Below are 20645 nucleotides of genomic sequence, written 5' to 3' on the forward strand. Positions count from 1 at the left end.
TGCTTTTAAACCAGGTTCCCAGTTAGGAAGCTTCTGTGCTGCTGCAGGCCTGGGCCTGGAGGAAACACGCAAACGATATATATTTTCTCTGGTTTCACGCACGAGGCGGCATTTTCTCTTGTGTTGTTCTCTGGTTTAATCGTCTCGGCGGCATACGACACGTCGCACTATTAGCAAGCAGAAAATTGCACTAAGGCCTCAGAAAGCAAAGGCTGCATAAAGAAGCCCACGAACAAATCTGACAAACGCGGGCCTCAAACCTACCAAAGCAAACCAAAGCAGGTTCTTCTCCGTGGGCCCGTTCTCTGCTGGGTTCAGGCGGGAGAGTGTGACCATCGTGTGACCTGAACCACTCGGGCGTTCAGTGAAGAGGCACTTCTTCCTGATAAAGTCTCTCCAGAGGTTTCCCTCTAAACTCTGTATGCACTAAGATGATAGGGTTCAGCTTGGAAGGGCTTCCCGAAACGACCATCTGGGGCAGAGCCCTTATGCTAGTGAGGGGGAAACTGAGGCCCAGAGAATGACGTGGTTTGCCCAGCTTGCAGCTAAAGCCAGGTGCCGGAGGACAGGCCCTGTCTCGCTTCTGAGGGCTGTGTCTGTGAGCAGACCCGGGAGGCTGACCTTTAACCCGGAGGGGCCACCCCGGAGCAGCTCCCGGGAAGGGGCAGCGGTGCCTCCCAGAGGAACCGTGGATAGACGGGAAGAAACTCCAGCATCCTGTCGTTCCTGGGGCAGCCCTGTCCCCTCAGGAGCCTCGATGGGTCTGGGGCTTTACGTACCGGAAATCCCGCGGCCCCACCGCGCTTGCCAAAGTGGAGTTCTGGGTAGGGCGGCGTCTTTCAGACACATGGCGTGGGAAGACGGTTCTGCCGACGTTGAGCTGGGGACTTCAAGGCACCGATTCCCCGGTGTTGCTTCCACGGACAAGTGTCAGCAAAATGCAGGAGGGGTGCTGGGCGCCCCAACAGGGACATAGCAACGTTTCATTCTGTTCAGGCAGGGACATAAAAAGAGATCCACTATCGACCACGGCCATTTTGACAGTCTCAGACAGGAAGGGCATCAGCTCCGACAACCGGGCCAATGTTGAAGTAGAACAAACATAGTGTCTGGAAAAGGCACAACGTTGATGACTTGTCGGCACCCGGGACGGCTGCTGGCTGTTGGCGTGGCGTCCATGTCCTCGTGTGAATCCTTGGGGACAACGGCGGTGCCCCCGTCACTTTTCCCCAGAGCCATCACGGTTACCCCATCGCGTGGCTTGAACCAAGTCTGAATTTCATCCCCGATTCAAGCCACGTACTTCCCCTCCTGCGGGCAGTCTGAGTCTGCCGAAGGGATGGGGAATTCGCCATTAATGATACCCATGGAAAACCTGATGAAGGAAGCAGTGGCCAGGCTGTCTTGTGGGTGTGTGGGGCCCACGGGGGCCACGGCTGGGCGCTGCTCTGTTGGGGGTGCCGCAGCCAGCAGGACATTCTTCAAGCACAAGAACGAAGGGTTTTCCAAGCTCGCGATGGCTTCCGCACGATACCGAGGGCATTTCCTTCTCACCACTCCAGAGGCCAGACAATGAGGGGCCTGAAGGGGGGTCCCCACCAGGGCTGCTGTGGTGGACGGGGCAAGGGGGCTCCCTGAAGTCCCTGTGACAAGGGCACGACCCCCAATCATGAGGGCTCCGTCCTCGCGAGAGGCCCCGCCTCCGAGCCCAGCCCACGGGAGATTAGGCTTCTGCATGGAGAATCCGGGAGTCCAAAGCGTCCCTGTCACCGAGTTATCGGGCTCCTGTGGCCCCAGCCTGGGATGAGAAAAATCACCCCGGTTCATGGCAGGGAGGTAAAAACGGGAGGCCTCGACAGAGTTAGGGCCCTCGCTCTGGGCCTCGGACAAGTCACTGTCGCTTCCCCTGAGGTTGTCTGCTTCGGCCACAGGCTCTGGGACTCATTTTAATAATGACCCTCAGTGGAGAAAAACGCGTCTTTCTCAGTTCCTGCTGACCGGGGAAGGGGGAAGTGTGGTGCATTTTCGAGATCGCTCTCGGGTGTTAAAGGAAGTTCGGCACCTCGGGTGTAAGTTCCAGGTAGACAGAAGCTCCTTTTCCAGGAAACTCAACTCTGGAGACAGCCAGGACATCAGCAGGCTCCAACGGGGGCCCCGCGTGACCCGGAGACGGGTCTTGCACCGCACGCACGCCGCCAGCCCCCAGGATGCTGTCAGGATATTTCAGTCCGTTGCTGTTATTTAGAAGCGAGCAGACTCCCCGTGGCTGCCAGTCGCTGGCCCTCGTGTCCACATGGTGCCCGGGGACAGGTCCCTCTGCCCCCGTTGCCTGCCGCCTGGCCCCGCAGTGTCCGTCTCTCCCACGGCCGCCAAGCAGTGCCTGGGGTCTCCCGAGAGCAGCTGGACGGTGCTCAGTACATAGGCCCGGCCTTGGGGGTCCCTGGTGCACGCCGTGCCTGCCCGAGACCCCCGCAGGCTCGTCAGTCACACACACACACACTTGGGGACCGATGGTGCCCTCATCCGTGGGCTTAGCTGCGGCCACGGCCGGTCCAGGTGTCAGGTCACGGGCAGCCTCGGGGCGCCGAGACCCCTCCCCTCACTCCTCCATCGCATCGTTGGGAAGGGGCCACGTTCATACGCTCTCGGTCACGGTATTTTGTTAGCTCCGCCGTGTCCGTGCTCGGCTCTTGCCGCACCTCATCGAGGAATGAAACCTCGCACGTGGTCATCGCAGGCGCGGGTGTCCCCGGAGCCCACCGCCAAGGGGGCTCCTGTATTCCGCCTCAGGTCGGGCAGCAGAGGAGACGGGACGGGGGTCTCGGCACTACTGCACAGAGCCGCTGGGCAGGCCGTGCTGTCGTGGCTTAGGTGCAAGAGGTGAGCCTGTGGCTCCGCCCGAGGCTCCGGGTTCTAGCGTGTTCTGTGGGCGTTCACTGAAGGCAGACTCCGTGTCTCCGTTCGTTCTCCACCGGCCGTTGCGGGCAGCAGGCAGTACTGCATCTGGGCGACCAGAGCTGGGCCTCAGAGGCCGGCCACCCAACTGGAGGCAGGGGAGCACCGAGCAGCAGACCAGGATGGAACTGGGCTGGCCTGGCACCGAAGCTCAAGCTGCCACGCCAGGGCTAGTGACAGGGCCGTGCCACTGTGGGGAGGGGACTGCCAAGTTCGGTATTGGGAAGGCTCATCAGGCGCCTGTGATGGAGCCCCTGGTTCTGCTCAGCTCACATGGCCTCCCCCCGCCCCGGTGCCTCGGGAAGGGCCTGCACGAACGCGGGGTCATGCGTGAGCAAAGTGCCTCAGAGTCGCCTCTCGGTCCGCAGGATGCCTTCCAGGAGGAGTACTACAGGACGGGCACCTTCCCGGAGACAGCCATGGTGCCCCCCCGGCGGCCCTGGACGCTCGTCAACTGGTTGTTCTGGGCCTCCCTCCTGCTCTACCCTTTCTTCCGGTTTCTCATCAACATGATCAGCAGCGGGTCTTCCCTCACCCTGGCCAGCTTCGTCCTCGTCTTCTTTGTGGGTGCGTAAAGAGCAGGAGACCCGCGCCAGCCATGCTGCCGAAAGGAGCATCTGATTGGGGGGGGGCAGCTGGAGGCAGAACGGGGGAGGGGGGTAAACTCACCCTAGCTGTCGCAGCCCCTCAGAACAGAAGGGACAGCCTGCAGATGCACCGGGAAAACTAGCTTGCAGGCCTCGCGGTCAAACACACGCAGAGCCCCTCCCCGAACGCGAGCTCTGCGGACCGCACTGCTCACGGTCCTCATTTCTTCCTCCTCCCCAGGAAAGCCTCCCTGGAGCCCAGCAGCAACGGGCAAAGGGCCTGGCCATTCAGAGCAGGTGCCGGCCCCTCTGGGGAAGAGCGTGTGCTTCTAGAAGTTGGCTGCAACACGCAACAACATCAAATAGAGCGGCCTGGGAGCACTTTTGCGTGAACCCATACTGGCTTCATTGGCCAGGGGTCTCAGACTGCTCTGATTTCTTCATGGCCCCAGGGTTCCCTGCACGCTGTTGCTGGTCTTTGAGGTGCGGCAGCCAGAGGCAAACGTGGTAGGACCCCCTGGGAGAAGCAGCCCATTCCACTGCCAGCCCCGCTGGAATGGCCCCATCTCAGCCATGTACGCCTTCTGAATGTGTGATACGTGCTTGGTGCCGGGCTCCTCAGAGGGCTCAGATGTACTCCCTGCACTGAAGGAGCTCACCAAGTCTGCCGTCTCTGACTGCAGCGTGTGACTGCGGCCCTGCTGTCCAGCTTCGCTGGGCACTCAGGACTCAGGAGGGTCTTTCGTGCTCTGTGTTTGGGCCGATCGCACCTGAAGGCAGGGGTCTTTCCCCATTCACTGCTCTGATTCTTACCCCGAGAGCAGAGCCGAGCACTAAGGAGACGTCCGGGCTCTTGCGCTCTCCATGCTCCTGGTCAGTTACTCAGCTACACTGCAGGGTGTTTTGTAAGTTCCTGCCCTGCATTCGCAAAAGAATCCTTTGTCTTGGAGGCCATCATGGCAGAGGAATTCAGTAAGCTTTGATGCCCTGGAGGCTTAGCATCCTTGATGCGTGGAGAGATTAACCCACCAGCAGAACAGCCTCACTCTGTTTTAATGTCACTTAGTCCGACACCCGTGCTCCAGGAGAACTACAGTGGGATCATGCAGGGCCCCAAATTAGCCAGCAAGATCTCGGCTGCTGCTTGGGGTCTGCAGACAGCTGGCATCTCAGCATTCTTCCCGCAGATCACTCTGGGGTCCCCCGTGGGCTCCTCCTAACCTCTGTGCTTTCCATTTCTTCCCATTTCCGCAGCTTCTATGGGGGTTCGATGGATGATTGGTGTGACCGAAATCGACAAGGGCTCTGCCTACGGCAACATCGACAGCAAGCAGAAACGGAGCGACTGACCCCAGACACATTAGCGCCCGGAGGGGCCCTTGGGGACTGGTGGACGCTGCCAGCCATCCTTAGTGGGACCTGGGGACGCAGCGGGGTGAGCCCCTGCTGGGAAGGCAGGGCGTTTTGTCTCAATGCCAGATGGGGAGGAAGATGTTCTTAAATCTTTTGTCCCCCCATAATGCTTTAGTGGGTTTTGATTTTCTTTTCGTGTGAGCGTGTGTGTGTGTGTGTGTGTGTGTGTGAGTGTACGCGAGTGAGTGTAAGGGAGAGGATACATATAAGTGAGAATGGTGTGCGGCTGAGTGTGAGCCTTATTCTATCATCATTCAGAGGGGATGTGAGGCACAGGGGAGGGCAGGGACTGGGAACGGAGGGTTCTCCTTCATTCTTCGGTGCTGAGTTTTCTGTACTGGATTGCAAAAGAGTAAAAGGCGCTTTAGGTAAGATGACTAAATTATGCCTCCAAAAAACCATTAAAGTGTTTGGCTCCCCGTGCTCTGTGTTTCCACAGACTGCTCCGCGCCCACACGCCACGCTCTGCCGTGGTTCTGGGGTTCCAGATGGCCATGACCCAACAGCACTGCCTGGGGGGTAGCGGGACGGACTCAGCACGCAGGGGGCAGCTGGAGGGGCCCTCCTGGCCGCCGACAGAGGTGCAGGCACCGGGCGGGAGGCGGTTAAAGGGGACGGCCGGTGCTGGGGGACGAGCCGAGACATCTGGGGGCCACAGTGAGAGGCCATAAGGCAGCCTTGGGTTTTCCGATCTGCCTTCAATGGAGTCTCTCTGGCCCGATTCTGAAGAAGCTGAGCGGAAAAACAGAGCAAGGGCCTCTGGCAGCCATTTGTGAGAAATGACTTCACGTGCACAGCTCATCTCAATCAGCAGGCAGAAACCAGTCCAGGAGCACTTTTTGAAAACACCGTGCAGGAGCCAAGGGTCTACTGCAGCAAACACCGGGGTACGTGGCTCCCCTGGGCGTCTGCTTTTCTTCCGGAAGCCCAGACTCTCACACCACGAGGGAGGGCTGCCCCTTGACACGCCAGGCGTTCTCTGGAGTCACAGCCACACGCACGACCTCCGTGAACTGCTGCTGGTCCTCAGAGGCCACATGCACAACGTGCAGGACCAGCGGTGACATCTCTGGCGAAGAGCCTTTAGCCATGGGACACTGTCCTCCTAGGCCACGCGCTGATGGTGCTCACAAAGGTGGGGGTTTTGGAGCACAAGGTAAGCAGAAGGCTCTGCCCTTGCACAGCCGCACACGGCTGGAAGAGAGCTCTCGCTTGCTGAGCTCACAGAAGAAGGGAGAGACTGTTCCACCCAAAAGGTGGGCATACTCTATTCCAAATCCTGTCGTTCAAGGTTTACTCCTTTACTCACCAAGTGTTTACCAAGCACAACGGAACTCGGTGAGCCAAGGAGTTAGGAGAGCGCCCAAGAGAAGCACCCTCGTTGTCAGGAGCTGCAGAAACAGAGAGAGAAATGGATTCTGGCTGAGATTCTCCCTTCAGAAGGGAGTTCCCGTGAGGCCAGAGCTGAGCTGACATTTGCAAGCCCCTCGAGAGCAGGGTGATGAGCCCCTGCATTTGCTCGCCCTGCGTCAGGCTTCGGGCGCGGCTCAGATGTCTGTATTCACGTCCCCGCGCGCCCACCTGCACCCGGCGGGCGGTGGGGGCCGCTCTACGTGGGGACTCCTCGCTCCACAGCAGAGCTGCGTAAGGTGGTCAGAGGTCAGTCCTGCCCGCATCTGTGTGACCCCCTCCTGGCACTCGACCTTGGGTGAGCCATCCTACCTCGAGTTCCAGTTTCCCCATAAGTGAGGGAGATCATACCTGCCTCCTGGGTTGTTTGAAGGGTGAAAACGAGGCCATATATGTAAGCACACGTTAAGAATCCGAAAGCACTAAACACAGAAGGGAGGAGAGATTAGAAAGCTGCCTCTGTGCTTCTACTTTGCAAAATGCTCAGAAACGACCTTGTGGTGTCCAAAAACATGTCCTTCTTCTGTCCTCGCCCCATGAATAGACTGAGTGAGTGCTAGTAACATATACTGCCTTCGCCCTAGAACAGAACATGCGAGCAGAGGCAGGCTGCTGACCGGCGCTGTGGGGCCGGGTCCGAGGAAGGCCGGCAAAGTACTGCCCTGGGAAAGAACTCCTCTGCACTCCTTTTCACCCGAGCCTCGGGCAGCAGGGGAATGTGCTAGTCTGGGGACAGATCTGGTCATCTTCTCAGCTACTTGGCCTTCCCACGAAGAAGCCTTTTATTAGGAGTCACGGGGAGCTGGCTTTCCTTCTGCCCTGCTGCTCTAGTGGCAGAGAGCATGGTGCCCCAGAAAGTGTCAGCCCTGGATTCCCGAACGTGGGCGCAGGTCGCAGAGAGTTACAACCCCACGGAGGTTAAGCCACCTGTAGTGAGTGCTAGTCCCTAGCGGTGCGTCATGGACGGAGAGCTTCGTGTCCTCACACTGTCATCTCATGGTAGCTTGGGGCAGCCCTGGTCAGAGCCCGCTCTGAGCTCCAACGTAGCAGGGAAAAGTAGTTTTCCTGCACTCTGGACAGCGATGGCCACTCTCCAGACTTCCCTGCAGCTTTGATACAGGATGTCTGAGGCACTTCCAGGAAACCAAACCCCCAGCGTGACTTCTGTACTAAAAACACGGGGCATCTGAAATGCAGCTGGCAGCTGGGGAAGCAGACCGATTCGGTGACTGCTGAGCGCGCAGGAGTGACCGCGGAGGACCAACTAACGCGCTCTGTCAGTTGGTCTCGCATGTTGCCGACTTTTTTCCCGAGAGAACACCACCTTTCTCCTGTGATCGCACAGTAGGACTGCAGTTCTCTCTCGACTGCTCTGTTCTCTAAATAAACGCATGCAAAAGTCTGTACAAGTAGCTGCTGGCGTTTAAAAGTTAAACAATCCATCTTTTTCTAACAGACCTATAAGTGGACCTGATCAACAGTGATTCAGATGTAAAATCCAACCATAATCCGCCGGGAAGGGTGGCGAAGGAAGGGACGGCGCGCCCCTCACCAGAAGGGACCTGTCGGCTTCTGCGTTCCCTCCTGGTGGAGCCAAACTGTGGTCCGGCTGGCCCCGTGCAGGACAGATTGGGCTTGACAGAGGCTTTAGAACTTACTCGTAAACACCGACCAACGTGAAAATACTGCAGGGTACCTGTTCTCTGCTCAACAAGGCTGCATCCAGCTTGCCCCAGAGCACTGGGCAGACCGTCCACGTATCTGCTGGGCTCAAGCGTGAAGAACAAATAGCCCAGGGCCCGCCGGTTTCCCAAGCCAGCACGGGCGGAGTATTGGTGCCGCGTGAGCGTGGCTTGTGTCGGAAAGACCACGGGGCCCGGGACCATGTCTGCGGCCCATGTCTGCGGCCGGCTGTGGCAGGCTGGGCAGGGTGAGTCTCGGCTCACGGGCCCGCAGGCCGCCCCGGTAGGCGGCCGTGCCTCCCCCTTCAGCAAGCATGTCTCGGCCTTCGCTGAACCAGGGCTGACACTGCTCGTGGAGAATGACGTGAGGAGTCCAGTGCGACGCTGACAGGCGCTGCCCACGTCTGACAGCCCAGCACCGGCAGGTTCAAAGTCCTAACTCTCGTTCTCATAAACGCTCTTCCCCGGAACGACACGGTTCAAAAGTCTCCAGCTGGAACGAGACACAGGGGCCGCCTGGGCGGGGAAAGGACGCCGAGGTTGGGCGGCGAGAGCGGGGAGCAGGCTCTTCCCCGTGGGCTCAGCGCCGTCACACGAGGCCGCCCTTTCTCTCCGTCTGTGCGACACGGTCGGCGGCTGCTGCCTTTGTGAAACGCTGAGACGGGTCGGCGGCTCTCCGGACAAGGGAGTCCGCCTTGACACGACGGCCTGCGGAACAGCCCCTTCCCCCGGCGTCAAGACTCACAGTCGTGTGCGGCCTTTGCCAGGGAGTCCCTCGGGAACGCCGGCTGCGGAAGGTCCCTCCTGTGCAGACTCTTTCCCGGCCGCAGAGAGATCTGGTGGCTGTGCAGATACCCAGCTGGCCACGTCGGAGTCAGGTGATTTCCTAAAACTGTCTTCAGAGATTTCATCAGAAAACGTTTTTAATACAATTTTTTTTTTTTTTTTTTGGCCAGGATGAATGAGACTCAACTCACTTCCCTGATCAACATGGTAGACCCAAGGGCAAGCCCCTGTTCAGGGCCAGCCCCTCTGTCCTCCGAGAGGCACCGGGGGGAAGGCTGGGTTGGCCCCGAGCCGGACCTGTCACCCGGGCACGAACGAGTATCCCAATCTCTAACGCGCTCCCACAGCCCTGCCTCCAGAGTTCCCACAACATACACGAAAGCAACCCCTTCCAATGTGTCAAGGCTCACGGTCCTCACACAGAGGCGCTGCAGACTCCAGGGGATGGGGAGGACCAAGCACTTACTCCATTCCCCCCCGACCATGACATGCTAAACCACTCGCAGCCGCTGTCTCTGACAGGTACTGCGTCAGCGAAGAGTATCAGAAACTTCTCCTCTGTGGTCAGCATGTCTCCTCCTCTGACTGGCGTGGCCACAGGGCAGGGCTGGGCACTGGGCACCGGGGGAGGCTAGGGGTACCGAGCACCAACTCGGCTGCTTTAAACTGGGCTGCCCCTGTCTTCTCTTGATACACTTTCCTAAAGTACAAATAAGACCCTTTCTTAAGTGCAATGAAGCATTGAACATTGGCGGCTGGTCAGAACGTTGTACACGGTCAGTACGTCCAAGTTCCAGAGTTAGCCGTGACAAAAGCAAAGCTTTTCTCCAGGGAAGGATAAGCAGTTCCAAACCAGGCAGTCCACAGCCCCTGCAGAGCTTGTCCTGTTTTAATAGGAAGGTTCTGAATTGTTTGAAAAGCATTTATTAAGCACCCTAGATCTTTTCAGTATCTAGAAAAATTTCCTAGGCCTATGTGAGTAAAGTGTTCCACTGAGGAAGACTCATAATTTTTACCTTTTTTTTTTTTTTAAAAACAAAAGCATGACATTGACTTACATGTTGAAGGAACTAGGTACTTTTGAAATTTCTGGCATCTCTGTTCAGTTGAATTTTAAGGGGAAAAGCAGTACTAATACACAGTTAGATTCCTGAGTAATAATCCCTTTGAATTTGAAAAGTAAATTAAACGACACCAATTGCACTCTTTCTTAAAGTCTGTAATCTTTAGCCAGATTGTTCCCAAACATTTCAGGGAATTAGGAAAAGTCACCAGTAGAGTTTCAGAGTGCCATTCCATCTCTGTGTCTGCAAGTGAGGAGGAAGGAAAGCGGTGGAGAAGACTGACATGGTTGATGAACTAGCACAGGGTGGCGCAGACTTTTAAAGTCTCTACAAAATAACATCACAAAACTGCAGAACCCCATTCCCCGCCAGAATGGGCCAGCATCAATAATGCACTAGCTAAGCGCATCTGAGGCAAAAAGGCAAAGGCTCCATAAGCCGCCTGTGGATGACCGGGACAGTTGGGGTTGGGGCAGCAACTCACATTTTTTTGTCTTGTTCACAGCTGAAGTTAGGGAATGAGTTACTTGAAGTGCACAGTGAACCCTATCGAGCTCATACACAAAAGTTAACTAAAAATAGACGATGAATCTAAATCTAAGAGCTGATAAGGAAACCCAGTGTAAATCTTCATGACCTTGGGTCTGGTAATGACTTCTTAGATATGATCTCAAGAGCATATGCGGTAAAGAAAAAGTTAATAAGCAAGACTTCAAAATTAAAAACTTTCTGTGCTTCGAGAGATACCCTTAAGAAAGTGAAAGGACAAAACACAGACTGAGAGACAAAACTGCTGTAGCTCGTATCTCTGGTAAAGGACTTGTACCCAAAACATATAAAAGTCTCTCATAATTCAATAAGAAGACAAATAACCCAATTAAAAGATGAGTAACAGACTGGAACAGACATCTCACCAAAAAAAGAATGGCCAACACACACAAGATACGATGCTAACCATCACGTGAAAGGCAGACCAGAACCACAGAGAACTACCGTTACCCACAGGGTGGCCATCATCAAAAAGGCAGAAGTACGTCCCGGAAGCGACCACACAAGGGTAAGAGCCCTCACATGGCGCTGCTGGGAATGCAGGACTGCGCAGCCACTGGAAACCATTTGGCAGGTTCTTAAAATACTGAACGTGGATTTGCCCTGTGACCCAGAAGCCCCACTCCCGAGAGAGACGAAATGTCTGTCTGTAGGCCTTGCGTAAGAATGATCAGAGCAGCACAATTCATCATAAACAAAAACAGAACTAGAAAATGAAGAAATAAAATACGTAGCATCTCTGCACGCCGGCGTGGTGGGCAACACAAAAGAATCAATAAGGACGCGTGCTCCTAGGCGGACAAACCTCAGAAGCACCGCGCGGCGTGAAAGATGCCGGAGAGCAGAGGCCACATACGGTAAAATTCTACTTAGATGAAATGCAGAACAGCCGAATCTAGAGAGACAGATGTGGCTCAGGGGTTGCCTGAGGCCAGGGGCAGGGGTGGGGACTGACTGCAGATGAAAACGGGGCTTCCCTCTGGCGGGATGCTCTCAGGCAGACCGGAAAGCACCGCTGCACAGCTACGCGGACAATCACTGAACTGCACGTGTCCAAGACCATGCGCATCACACCTCGAAAAGCTGCTGGAAAGGACAGAGACCTTAACCATATTCTCAGCGTCTACACAATTCTTCACCTCTTGGAGAGGATCTAGTGTCCTGGAGGGAGAGGGTGAGCGTGTCGTGCCCAAGAGATTCCTTGCCTTGAAGTGGCTGCTAGGGGTCAGGAGTGAGGCTGGGAGCTTCTCAGAAGAGGTTAGGAAGCTGTAAGGTCAATTTTTTTAAAATGTAATTGTGAAAAGATAAAGAAACCATCAATGGCATGTACTTCGGGCTATTTTGGGAAACTGCTGAAATGCTGACATTCTGAAAAAGATGCTTTCTTGTCAAGATGTCATTCAGCAGCACTTGACACTGACCGTGCACTGACACATCTTGGTTTAAAGGTCCAGAGCCTTCAGTGCACGGTAACAAGGCCTCCACTCTCCTTGGACCTCCAGTGTCTGGGGATCATAAGAGAATCTAAAGGGGCCTTTGGCATCCACGGCGGCATTTCCTTTAGCCCTTCGGCTTCTCAGTGAGGAGACCCCGGACCCTGCAGGGCTCCCAACCAGGCACCCAGGGCTCACCTCTAGCACATCCGGTCGCATCCCCCTCTATACCGGAACACGTGAAGGAAAGGGACAGACCTTGGTCTCAGATAACGTGTTGGCTCTGAAGCTGATAACCAGTAAAAGACAATATAACTGAGCTTTCCTAAAATAAACCATTTATTGAAAAAAGAACCTTTTTCTTAAATTTCATTAATCAGCCTTTGCATAACAAACCTGTGGCTTGCCAACAACAAAAAGGTAAGGTTTCACAGTCAGTGCACTCGACAAATAAGAGTTTAACAACAAGGCCCGGGACACCTGATAATACTACAGCTACTTTTGAACCCAGGAAAGTCAAAATCCTACGCTGATGTCACGATTCTCGGGTCCCACAAGAAGCAGGTGACGGGGCGATGGTCCGTGTACAGTAGTCATGGCACTTAGCATGCAGCGTCTTTACCTCGCGGACACCGTCACTCGGAAGGGCCCCGGGCCACGTCAAACAAACAGGAGCAGCAGGAGAAGTGACGCTTGTCACCTGTGCAGTCTTCAGTCTTGGAAGGTTAAAAAGGCTTATACTGCTTTTCAGCACAGTCTTTATGTAAATATTACATACAGTAGTGATTACGAGAATTCTCCGAGCACACACTACCAGGCTGCAGACCGATTAGCTTCACTCTTCATCTGTGCAGACCTGCGAGAGAGGCAGGAGAGAGCTGAAGCCAATTCGTGGCAGGCCTGTGGCTCATAGGCAAGCCGTTGCCGCCGCTGCGAGGACCCCGGCTCGGAGCCCGCAGGGACAGGAGGCTCCACTCGTGCACCCTGGGACATCTGCCAACCGGCCCCTGAGAGCACTTTGCAGAATGCATCTGTACACTACCGGCCGACACAAACTGTCTCGACAAAGAAATGAGTGTGTTTTTAACCACTCATCCCTAATCTACGTAGCAAGTCCGGTCACTTGTCCCTTAACTGCACCTCCCCCGCTCCAACAGGGGCTCCCCAGCAGCGCCCTTCCAGCGCGGCGTGCCCAGGGCTCCATGCTCAGCACGTTTCTCCTGGAAGTTCTCTCCCGGCAGCGATCCATCTCCTGGATCCGCATCTGAGCCCCGCTCGGTCCCAGGTGGGAGCCCACGTCACCTACACATGTGTCTGGAATCCCGCCCGAAGCAGACGTTCCAAACACACCTCAACCGTTATCTACCGAAGAGGACACCCCCGCCTCCCTGACGCGGCCATCGGCCGGCTGCCTCTGCTCCCTGCCGGGCTGCCAGGCTCTCAGTGGGAACCCAAGCGGGGGCCTGGGAGTCGTCCTAGACCCCTCCCCTCACTCGCCTTTCTCATCGCATCAGCTCTTCAGTCCGTGGCCACTGCAGCCCCCAGAGATCACGGATAACTCGCCCCTGACCTCCCTTGCCCAGCCCACGAGCTGTATCTGCGCCTTTCTGACGACTCTGCCTCTAAAACCCCAGTGAACCGTGCCAAGCTTCTCATCGCAGTACAACTCCTTCACGGGCTCCCGCTCACTTCCGCAGCCTTTGACCATTTTCCACGTCCTGTGATCCGGCTCTACACAGTCCAACTTTTTCACCCTCATTAGCCTGCCGTACCCACACCTCCCTGCCTGCCCCCCCCCCACCCTCTCGAGCAGCTCAGAAACCTCATCCAGAGCAAGCCCCAACGGCTGAGACTGCCTGGCTGGATGAGATTGCTCGTCTCAGCGGCGCGACCGCGCGGGGTATATGCCCTCAGCCCAGCTCGGAGCACAGCGCTTCGTCACTACTAAGCCCTGGGCTTCCAGGAGCAGAAACTGTGGCTTTCACCCAGTCCCATTCCCAATTCCACGGGACGGTCCCATGGGTACCATAAACACACCCCAGGACGGATCAAACAGAGAACCTCAATGAACATTTTCTGGAAACAAAAGATACACAAAATTCCCTGGCATAATACATTTAGCTCTTCTCCATTTCAGATATACATACAGATATTTATATCTAAGTTTCCACATGGCCTTTGGTGCCAGATACAAACAGAACTCAAACATTCGAACATGAAAAAGGTACAGGGATCTGCCCAACCTTGACGAAGGAGTGGTCGAGGAGCTGGCTGGCCGTCCACCTCATCCGGGGCTCACTCTCAAGGCAGTGGGAGAGGAAGTCCTTTCCCTCCGGGCTTAATCTTTCAGGGATCGGTGGCTTGTGCCCCATTCCCACTTTATACATAATCTGAAAGTTGTGTTCATATTCATGCCAAGGCCTCTAAAAAAAGAGGGGAGGGGGAAGCAGGTTTAGTATGACACGGCCATAAAAAAACGAAACTGCCCCATCTTTTCAGGCATCGCAGTGTTAATAAATACCCAGAGGCCAGCAAGCTTTTACTTAGAGGGCCAGTTCGCAAGTATTTTAAGCTTGCAGGCCCCACGACCTCTGTCACAGCGCCTCAGTTCTCCCACTGCGGCCTGACTGACGCCATAGAAGATACTGAAGGAATGGGTGTGAGTGAGCGCCAGTAAAACCTTATTTACAAAGCCAGCTTCATCAGAAGATACATTTTTAGAATTTTCAGATACGGAAACACACACAACAGTCTCGCTGCCCTGAGCAGCCTCGAGCTCCAGCCGACCGTCCTTCCCTCCCTGTCCCAGGGCCGCTGGCAGCAGCTGGTCCTCCTGCCTCCCCCTGCCCTGCCCAGAACGTCACATGCGTGGAGTCACACTTCACGTGTGTGGGGCTTCAGAGGAGCCACTGTCGCCGGCAGTGTGCGTTTACGGCATTTTAACGGAGCTCCCCTACGTCGTCCTCTGGCTGCACGGCTCACCTCCTCGCCGCAGAAGCCCCATCGCCCAGATCAACGGTCTGCTCATCCGTGCACTCACGGAGGGACAGCTCAGCTGCCTCCTAGTCTGGCAACCTTGAGGGACGCTGCAGTCGCGTCCTAGTGTTTTTGGGGACAGAAGCTTCTAGTCTCCCGTGTCTGTCTGTAGCTCCTCGCTTCTCCACGTTTTCACTTGAGCTCCCAACTTTTTTTACTCACTCGCCTAAAAGTTCTCTAAGTCATTAATCTCACAAATATTTGGTTCCTAGTTTGTCACTTGTCTTCACGTTACTCTATTGACAGGTCACATCTTTCATATTTAGTCTCGTTCTCTAATTAGAAGAATGTGTGTCCATGGTATGCTTGTAATAGCTAATAAAACCACAATCACAGCTCTGTTCACGTGAAGTGCCCTCCGTGGTTCCTCCTCCAAGTGAGCTCTGCTTACCTTGCCGGTCACCATCTCTATGACGACACACCCCAGACTCCAGATGTCCGCAGCACGCCCATGGCCTTCTCCTTTTGCTCGAGTGATGACCTCAGGAGCCATGTATGCTTTAAAAGTCACAGACACGGTGAGAGGAATGGGTTATAAACACAGCACCCCACAGTCATAGAGCCAAGCCAGAAATTCATACTGTGTGATACTCCACATAAATGAAGCAACGGCTTTGTTGCAGGGAACAGAGAGGACCTTCTCTAGGTTACATAAAAGGAAACATTGAAACTAACAGACATTTTTCAAATCAATTTTCTGAATGGACATTTTAGGGACTGAATTATTATCTAAAGGACAATTTTTTGAATGGCAAATCTTCAGATAAACTGTATTCACAATATAAGAAATTTAATGTGCAAAAGAAGATGTAAAATTCTACGACACTGAACAATCAAAACAAATCATCTCCACATGGACGTGTCCCTTTTTAAAGGCACCATAAAGCAGGCCGGCGGGGGCCTGCCAGGCATGGGCAGGGCTGCACAGGCAGCATGGTCCCATGTGCTAAGACACTCGGTGACTTCTGGGTGTGCCTACCCACTGCTTTTCCTTTAAAAGTGCCAACAATGCTCTGACTTCCTGCCTCCTCCAGAGAAACACGAATTGTCACAAGTGTTGGACAATGAAAGGGTTAGGTTCTTAAAAAAAACAAGTCATACTGTTGTATTTAACATACGGCTGTGTTTTAACCAGAACTGTTTTAATAAGCCCCATGTGAACAACAGAATCAGGTTTTCTGGGGAGCAACAGAGGCCTTTCCTCGCCCCTCTCACCTCGGGGGGAGCCAGTGTGCGCATCAGACGCGGGCAGGCGGGAGGGCTAAGTGCCGCGCTCAGAAGCCCTCCCTCCCCACCGGGCCGCGCTGGCCACGGAGCCGCCAGGAGACCCAGGCAGCAGGCGCGCCGCAATGAGTCGCCTCGGCAAAGGCACAGCAAGCCAGTCCCCACCTGCTGTCCCCAGGGTGCTGTTCACTTCGCCGGGCATGGTCTGCGCGTTGTTCTTGAGCTTGACGGAGCACCCGAAGTCGCCCAGCTTGATGAGTCCGGAGGAGGTGAGGAAGATGTTGGCACCTAACAAACAAACGGGCGCTCGTCGGGCTCAGGGACGCGCAGAGGGCGTTTCCAGTACACGGCAGCCCCGGTTCCCAGGAACAGGAGTCACAAACTAAGTAGCATAAAGATTTATAAGACCTGACTTCCAAAGGACAACCCCAGAAAGACTTGTTCATGAACAGGAATACAAGGCAAAGACATTTTCGCCTCAGTACGGCTGGCTCTGAACAAGCTCAAATGCGGAACGCGCAGGGGGACACTTCTGCAGGAAGTACACGGAAGCTACAGCGGCTGCGGTGACCGCGTCTGAACGCCAGAGTCGCGAGCACGCAAGTGGCTCCTGGGACAGGAAGCAACGTGGAGTGAGAGCGGGGCACACACGGCCCTTCTCTGGGCCTGGCTGTGGCCGCCCTGGGCTGACTTCACGCCGTTGAGGGCAGAGAAGCCCCGGAGCCCCCTTATATCTCAAAGCACTGCACACGCGTCCCCCCGGACTCTAGCTGGTATCTCGGGTCTCTGCTCACGGCTCCAGGCAGCTCTAGGCTATAAGATATTGTCGCCCTGACGGCAGCACACACCTCTGGCACCATGTGTCTGAAGGCACCATTCTCAGACAGCATTAGAGCCCCTCGAAGGAGCCCCGCGGTGAGCGACACCTGACGGGGGCTGCTCAGCACCTGCATGCTCCCAGAGGACACGGTCCGCACCGTCGGCTGTGCGGGGCAAGCGTCACGGCTCTGGAGGTCGTCCACACAGGCACACTTGCCATACTGAGTCATAAAAAATGCCACAAGGACACAAGTGAACGGACTCCATTCAAGGACCCTGATGAATTCCCTTCACGGCCATGGCCGATGACACCGGAAGGTGTCATTGTGTGATAGGGCTCAGGGACTGAGTACGGGTGTCTGTGGCAGAACACCTGGAAACAGGCCATGCCAGGCCCGGTAAAGAGCCAATCCGACAAATGCTCCGAACGATCCCAGGCAGCAGAGCGATGCGGCAGACGGGCAGGCGGGGAGGCAACAAGGCTGGTGGGTATGGGGGACTCAGGGGGGTCCACTAGAGGGAGGACAGCCGAGCCTTACACTCAGACCAAAGCCGGTTCTGCTATGATCCAGCCCTGCCCTGGGTCTAGTGCCTGGTTGGAAGCCAGCCAATTCTAGAATGAACGCATCTAGGCCAGCCTTGGACTGTGTGACACAGTCGAAACCTACCGTCTAGGGCTCATCAGAAACAAACAATTTGTCACTTGAATTATCCCCCGTTTCCCAAAATACAAAGGTCAGGACAAATGCCAGAGGGACAGCTGTGAGACAAGCATGACTATTCCTCCCATGCCAGAAGAGAAAAGCACTTCAGACTTCACATGGAAATACATCAGAGTCTTAACCTAGAGACAAGGATGCTCCGATCAGACGGCCTAGTAAATCTACGGTTGGCTAAATCAGCCTACAGGAAGAGAAAAAGACCGCACTGAAAACAGTGTTATGCAGAAAGACAGAGTCATCTGCTCATGGATGGGGACGTGTGTCCTACACGGCCTGTCCATACTGGGTTCTTTATGGAAGCACATTCACAGTAACAGTGCTTCTCTGTAGAGAAATGACATGTGGGAGTGGGATCGAGTGTCCTGACAGCATCTACTCCGTGGGGAGGCACGCAGTCCGTGCTCCACGGCAGCCGGGTGAGGGGAGGATTACCTTTGATGTCACGGTGAACTATGCCGTGCTCATGGAGGACATTGATGGCGACGGTGATCTGCTTTGAATACAGCCTGATGACATGTTCCTGAAGCCCCAGCCTGGACACCTCTTCTAATGTCCCCTCGTCACAGTACTCCATGAAGATGTACATTTCCTCCTGCGGGAGAAAGAAGACGCAGCCTGTGTTCACACATACACCAAAGGGAAGAGTTTGGACAACGTCACCGGTCACGCCCCAAAGGAATCTTTCTAATGGTACGCTACGCTCATCATCCTTAACACTGAACTTGTCTCATAACGCTCATTCCTCACTCCTACACAGAGTGTCTGCCTGCCTCCTGTCTGGAATTATACAGCTGGTCAGGATAAGAGTGTCTTCTCCAAATCATAGGTGATAAATTGTCTATAATCCTCTAAAATTAAGTCTGCTATATAATCTCAGACAGGGACCAACAGGGCTGTCCCTACCAATGTATTATTAAGTACTGAAACACATCCTTTTCAGGTACGAATTTATTTGTGAAAACATTTAAATCACCACTATTCAACTTCCCCTGGAAGTTCAGACTCCACCGAGATGCTCTAAGTTATCCTCTTTCCCCTCCAAGGATTTACTTCTAAACACAAGGGGGGAATTGAATTTGAAGTTTTAACTTCCTCATTTCTCAACAGTTCCTTAATACACATAAAAGAAAAATCAGCATAATCAGTGAAAAATGGGGGGAAAAAAGTAACACGCTGCGTAAGGGGCATTTTAGGAGAATCTTCTCATCGGCAGGATGGGTTTCAGTGCTTTATAATGTCGGGTTAACGACTACAGTCTACAACTTACATTTTAGGAAGAACTCCTCTAGTTTCAGAGAGAATGCAGAAATGATGTAACTCATGGAGATTTCCTGATAATTAGGCAAAGTTACTGTGCTCTGAAATGAGAAGACCTGCGATGTAGAACAGGACTCCGACTGCCCTTACTGATTGCTCACACAAAACCATGTCATCAAAGTTGGCTTACTCTATGAAGCTCCACACCAAAATACCGAACCAGGTTGGGGTGTTTGATGCCCTCAAAGATTTTCAATTCGTCTGCAGTTTCCTTGATAGTTTTATGGTCATTCGGTTGAAATCGAATCTGTAAAGAGAAAAGTGTTGATCAGCATTGGTCCCGTCACAAACCAGAAACAAGGGGGTCTCCAGACATCTGTGTCATCTGGACCCACGGGACTACGGTCAGTGTGCCTGTAACCAGACTTCAAGTCTTTCTTTGCCTTGTCCTTCCACGTGAATGAAGCATGCCTGCTTTAGTATATTTGGTGAGAGAACAGCTAATGGGATCATTTTCATAACCCGCAAACTGAATTCACAAAAACATTAAGCATTCAATAAGTGAGCACAAGCATATAGGTTCTGGAAGACAGAAAGCTGTGATATGATTGTGCCCTTAAGTTTATAAAGGGGCCCTTAAGTTTATAAAGGGGCACCTATACCCCAATGTTTATAGCAGCGATGTCCATAAAAGCCAAGCTATGGGAAGAGCCCAGATGTCCTTCAACTAGATGAATGGATAAAGATGTGATGTAAACACACGCACGCGAGCACACACACACACGCAATGGAATATTACACAGCTATCAGAAAATGTAATCTTGCCATTTGCAACAATGTGGATGGAAACAAAAGGTATTACGCCAAGTGAAATAAGTCAGCCAGAGAAAGACAATTACACGATCTCACCCATATGTGGAATTTAAGAAACAAAACAGAAGCATAGGGGAAGAGAGGAAACAATAAAACAAGACAAAATGAGTGAGGAGATAGCCCATAAGAGAGTCTTAATCCCAGAAACAAACTGAGGGTTGCTGGAGGGGAAGAGAGTGGGTGGACGGGTGACTTGGTGACCGGCATGAAGGAGAGCATGTGACGTAGTGAGCACTGGATGTTACAGAAGACTGATGAGTCACTGACCTCTACCTCTGAAACTAACAATGCATTATATGTTAATTAATTGAATTTAAATTATAAAAGAAAAGTTTATGACTGGGGCCCCTGGGTGGCTCAGCCAGTTAAGTGTCTGCCTTGGACTCAGGTCATGATCCCGGGGTCGTGGGATCGAGACCGATGTTGGATTCCCTGCTCAGTGGGTAGTCTGTTTCTCCCCCTCTCTCTCTTCCCTTACTTGTGCTCCCTCTCTCTCAAATAAATAAATAAATAAAATATTTTTTTAAAAAGATGTATTTATTTGAGAGAGAGTATACACACACAAGCAGGGGTGGGTGGGGAGGGGCAGAGGGAAAGGGAGATGCAGGCTCCCCACTGAGCAGGGAGCCTGATCAGGATGCGATCTCCGGACCCTAGGATCATGACCTGAGTTGAACACAGATGCTTAACCTACTGAGCCACATAGGCGCCCTAAATAAAACCTTTAAAATAAAAAAAATAATAAAAAAATAAAAAGAAGAAGAAGAAGAAGAAGTTGACAGCCCAGCAGGAGCAGGGGAGTAGAGGCAGAGCGGGCGAGCGTCTCTCCACGCAC

General features: G+C 53.8%; 2 protein-coding genes across 16 annotated transcripts in view; one reads left to right on the forward strand and one right to left on the reverse strand.

The window, feature by feature from the left end:
• Positions 1-5379, forward strand: part of AGPAT4 (1-acylglycerol-3-phosphate O-acyltransferase 4) — a 114196-nt gene extending 108817 nt beyond the window's left edge. For all 4 annotated transcript variants that reach the window (XM_082729502.1, XM_082729500.1, XM_082729499.1 and 1 more), the window contains exons 8-9: positions 3324-3522; positions 4797-5379. In XM_082729502.1, the coding sequence (XP_082585628.1) occupies positions 3324-3522; positions 4797-4891 (294 nt within the window). In that variant the 3' untranslated portion in view covers positions 4892-5379. The remainder of the gene's footprint in view (positions 1-3323; positions 3523-4796) is intronic.
• Positions 5380-12200: 6821 nt separating this feature from the next.
• Positions 12201-20645, reverse strand: part of MAP3K4 (mitogen-activated protein kinase kinase kinase 4) — a 150260-nt gene continuing 141815 nt past the window's right edge. For 7 of the 12 annotated variants that reach the window (XM_082729492.1, XM_082729489.1, XM_082729494.1 and 4 more), the window contains 6 exons: positions 19128-19244; positions 18113-18272; positions 16305-16427; positions 15307-15413; positions 14123-14302; positions 12201-12735 (listed from right to left, as the gene is read on the reverse strand). In XM_082729492.1, coding sequence (XP_082585618.1) covers positions 12715-12735; positions 14123-14302; positions 15307-15413; positions 16305-16427; positions 18113-18272; positions 19128-19244 — 708 coding nt within the window. In that variant the 3' untranslated portion in view covers positions 12201-12714. Of the gene's footprint in view, positions 12736-14122; positions 14303-15306; positions 15414-16304; positions 16428-18112; positions 18273-18947; positions 19039-19127; positions 19245-20645 lie in introns of those variants that run through there. The other 5 variants (XR_014311382.1, XR_014311383.1, XR_014311384.1 and 2 more) reach the window with 2 other exon arrangements.

The sequence above is a fragment of the Mustela nivalis genome (genome assembly GCF_964662115.1).
Source record: "Mustela nivalis genome assembly, chromosome: 5".
Classification (NCBI taxonomy): Eukaryota; Metazoa; Chordata; class Mammalia; order Carnivora; family Mustelidae; genus Mustela; species Mustela nivalis.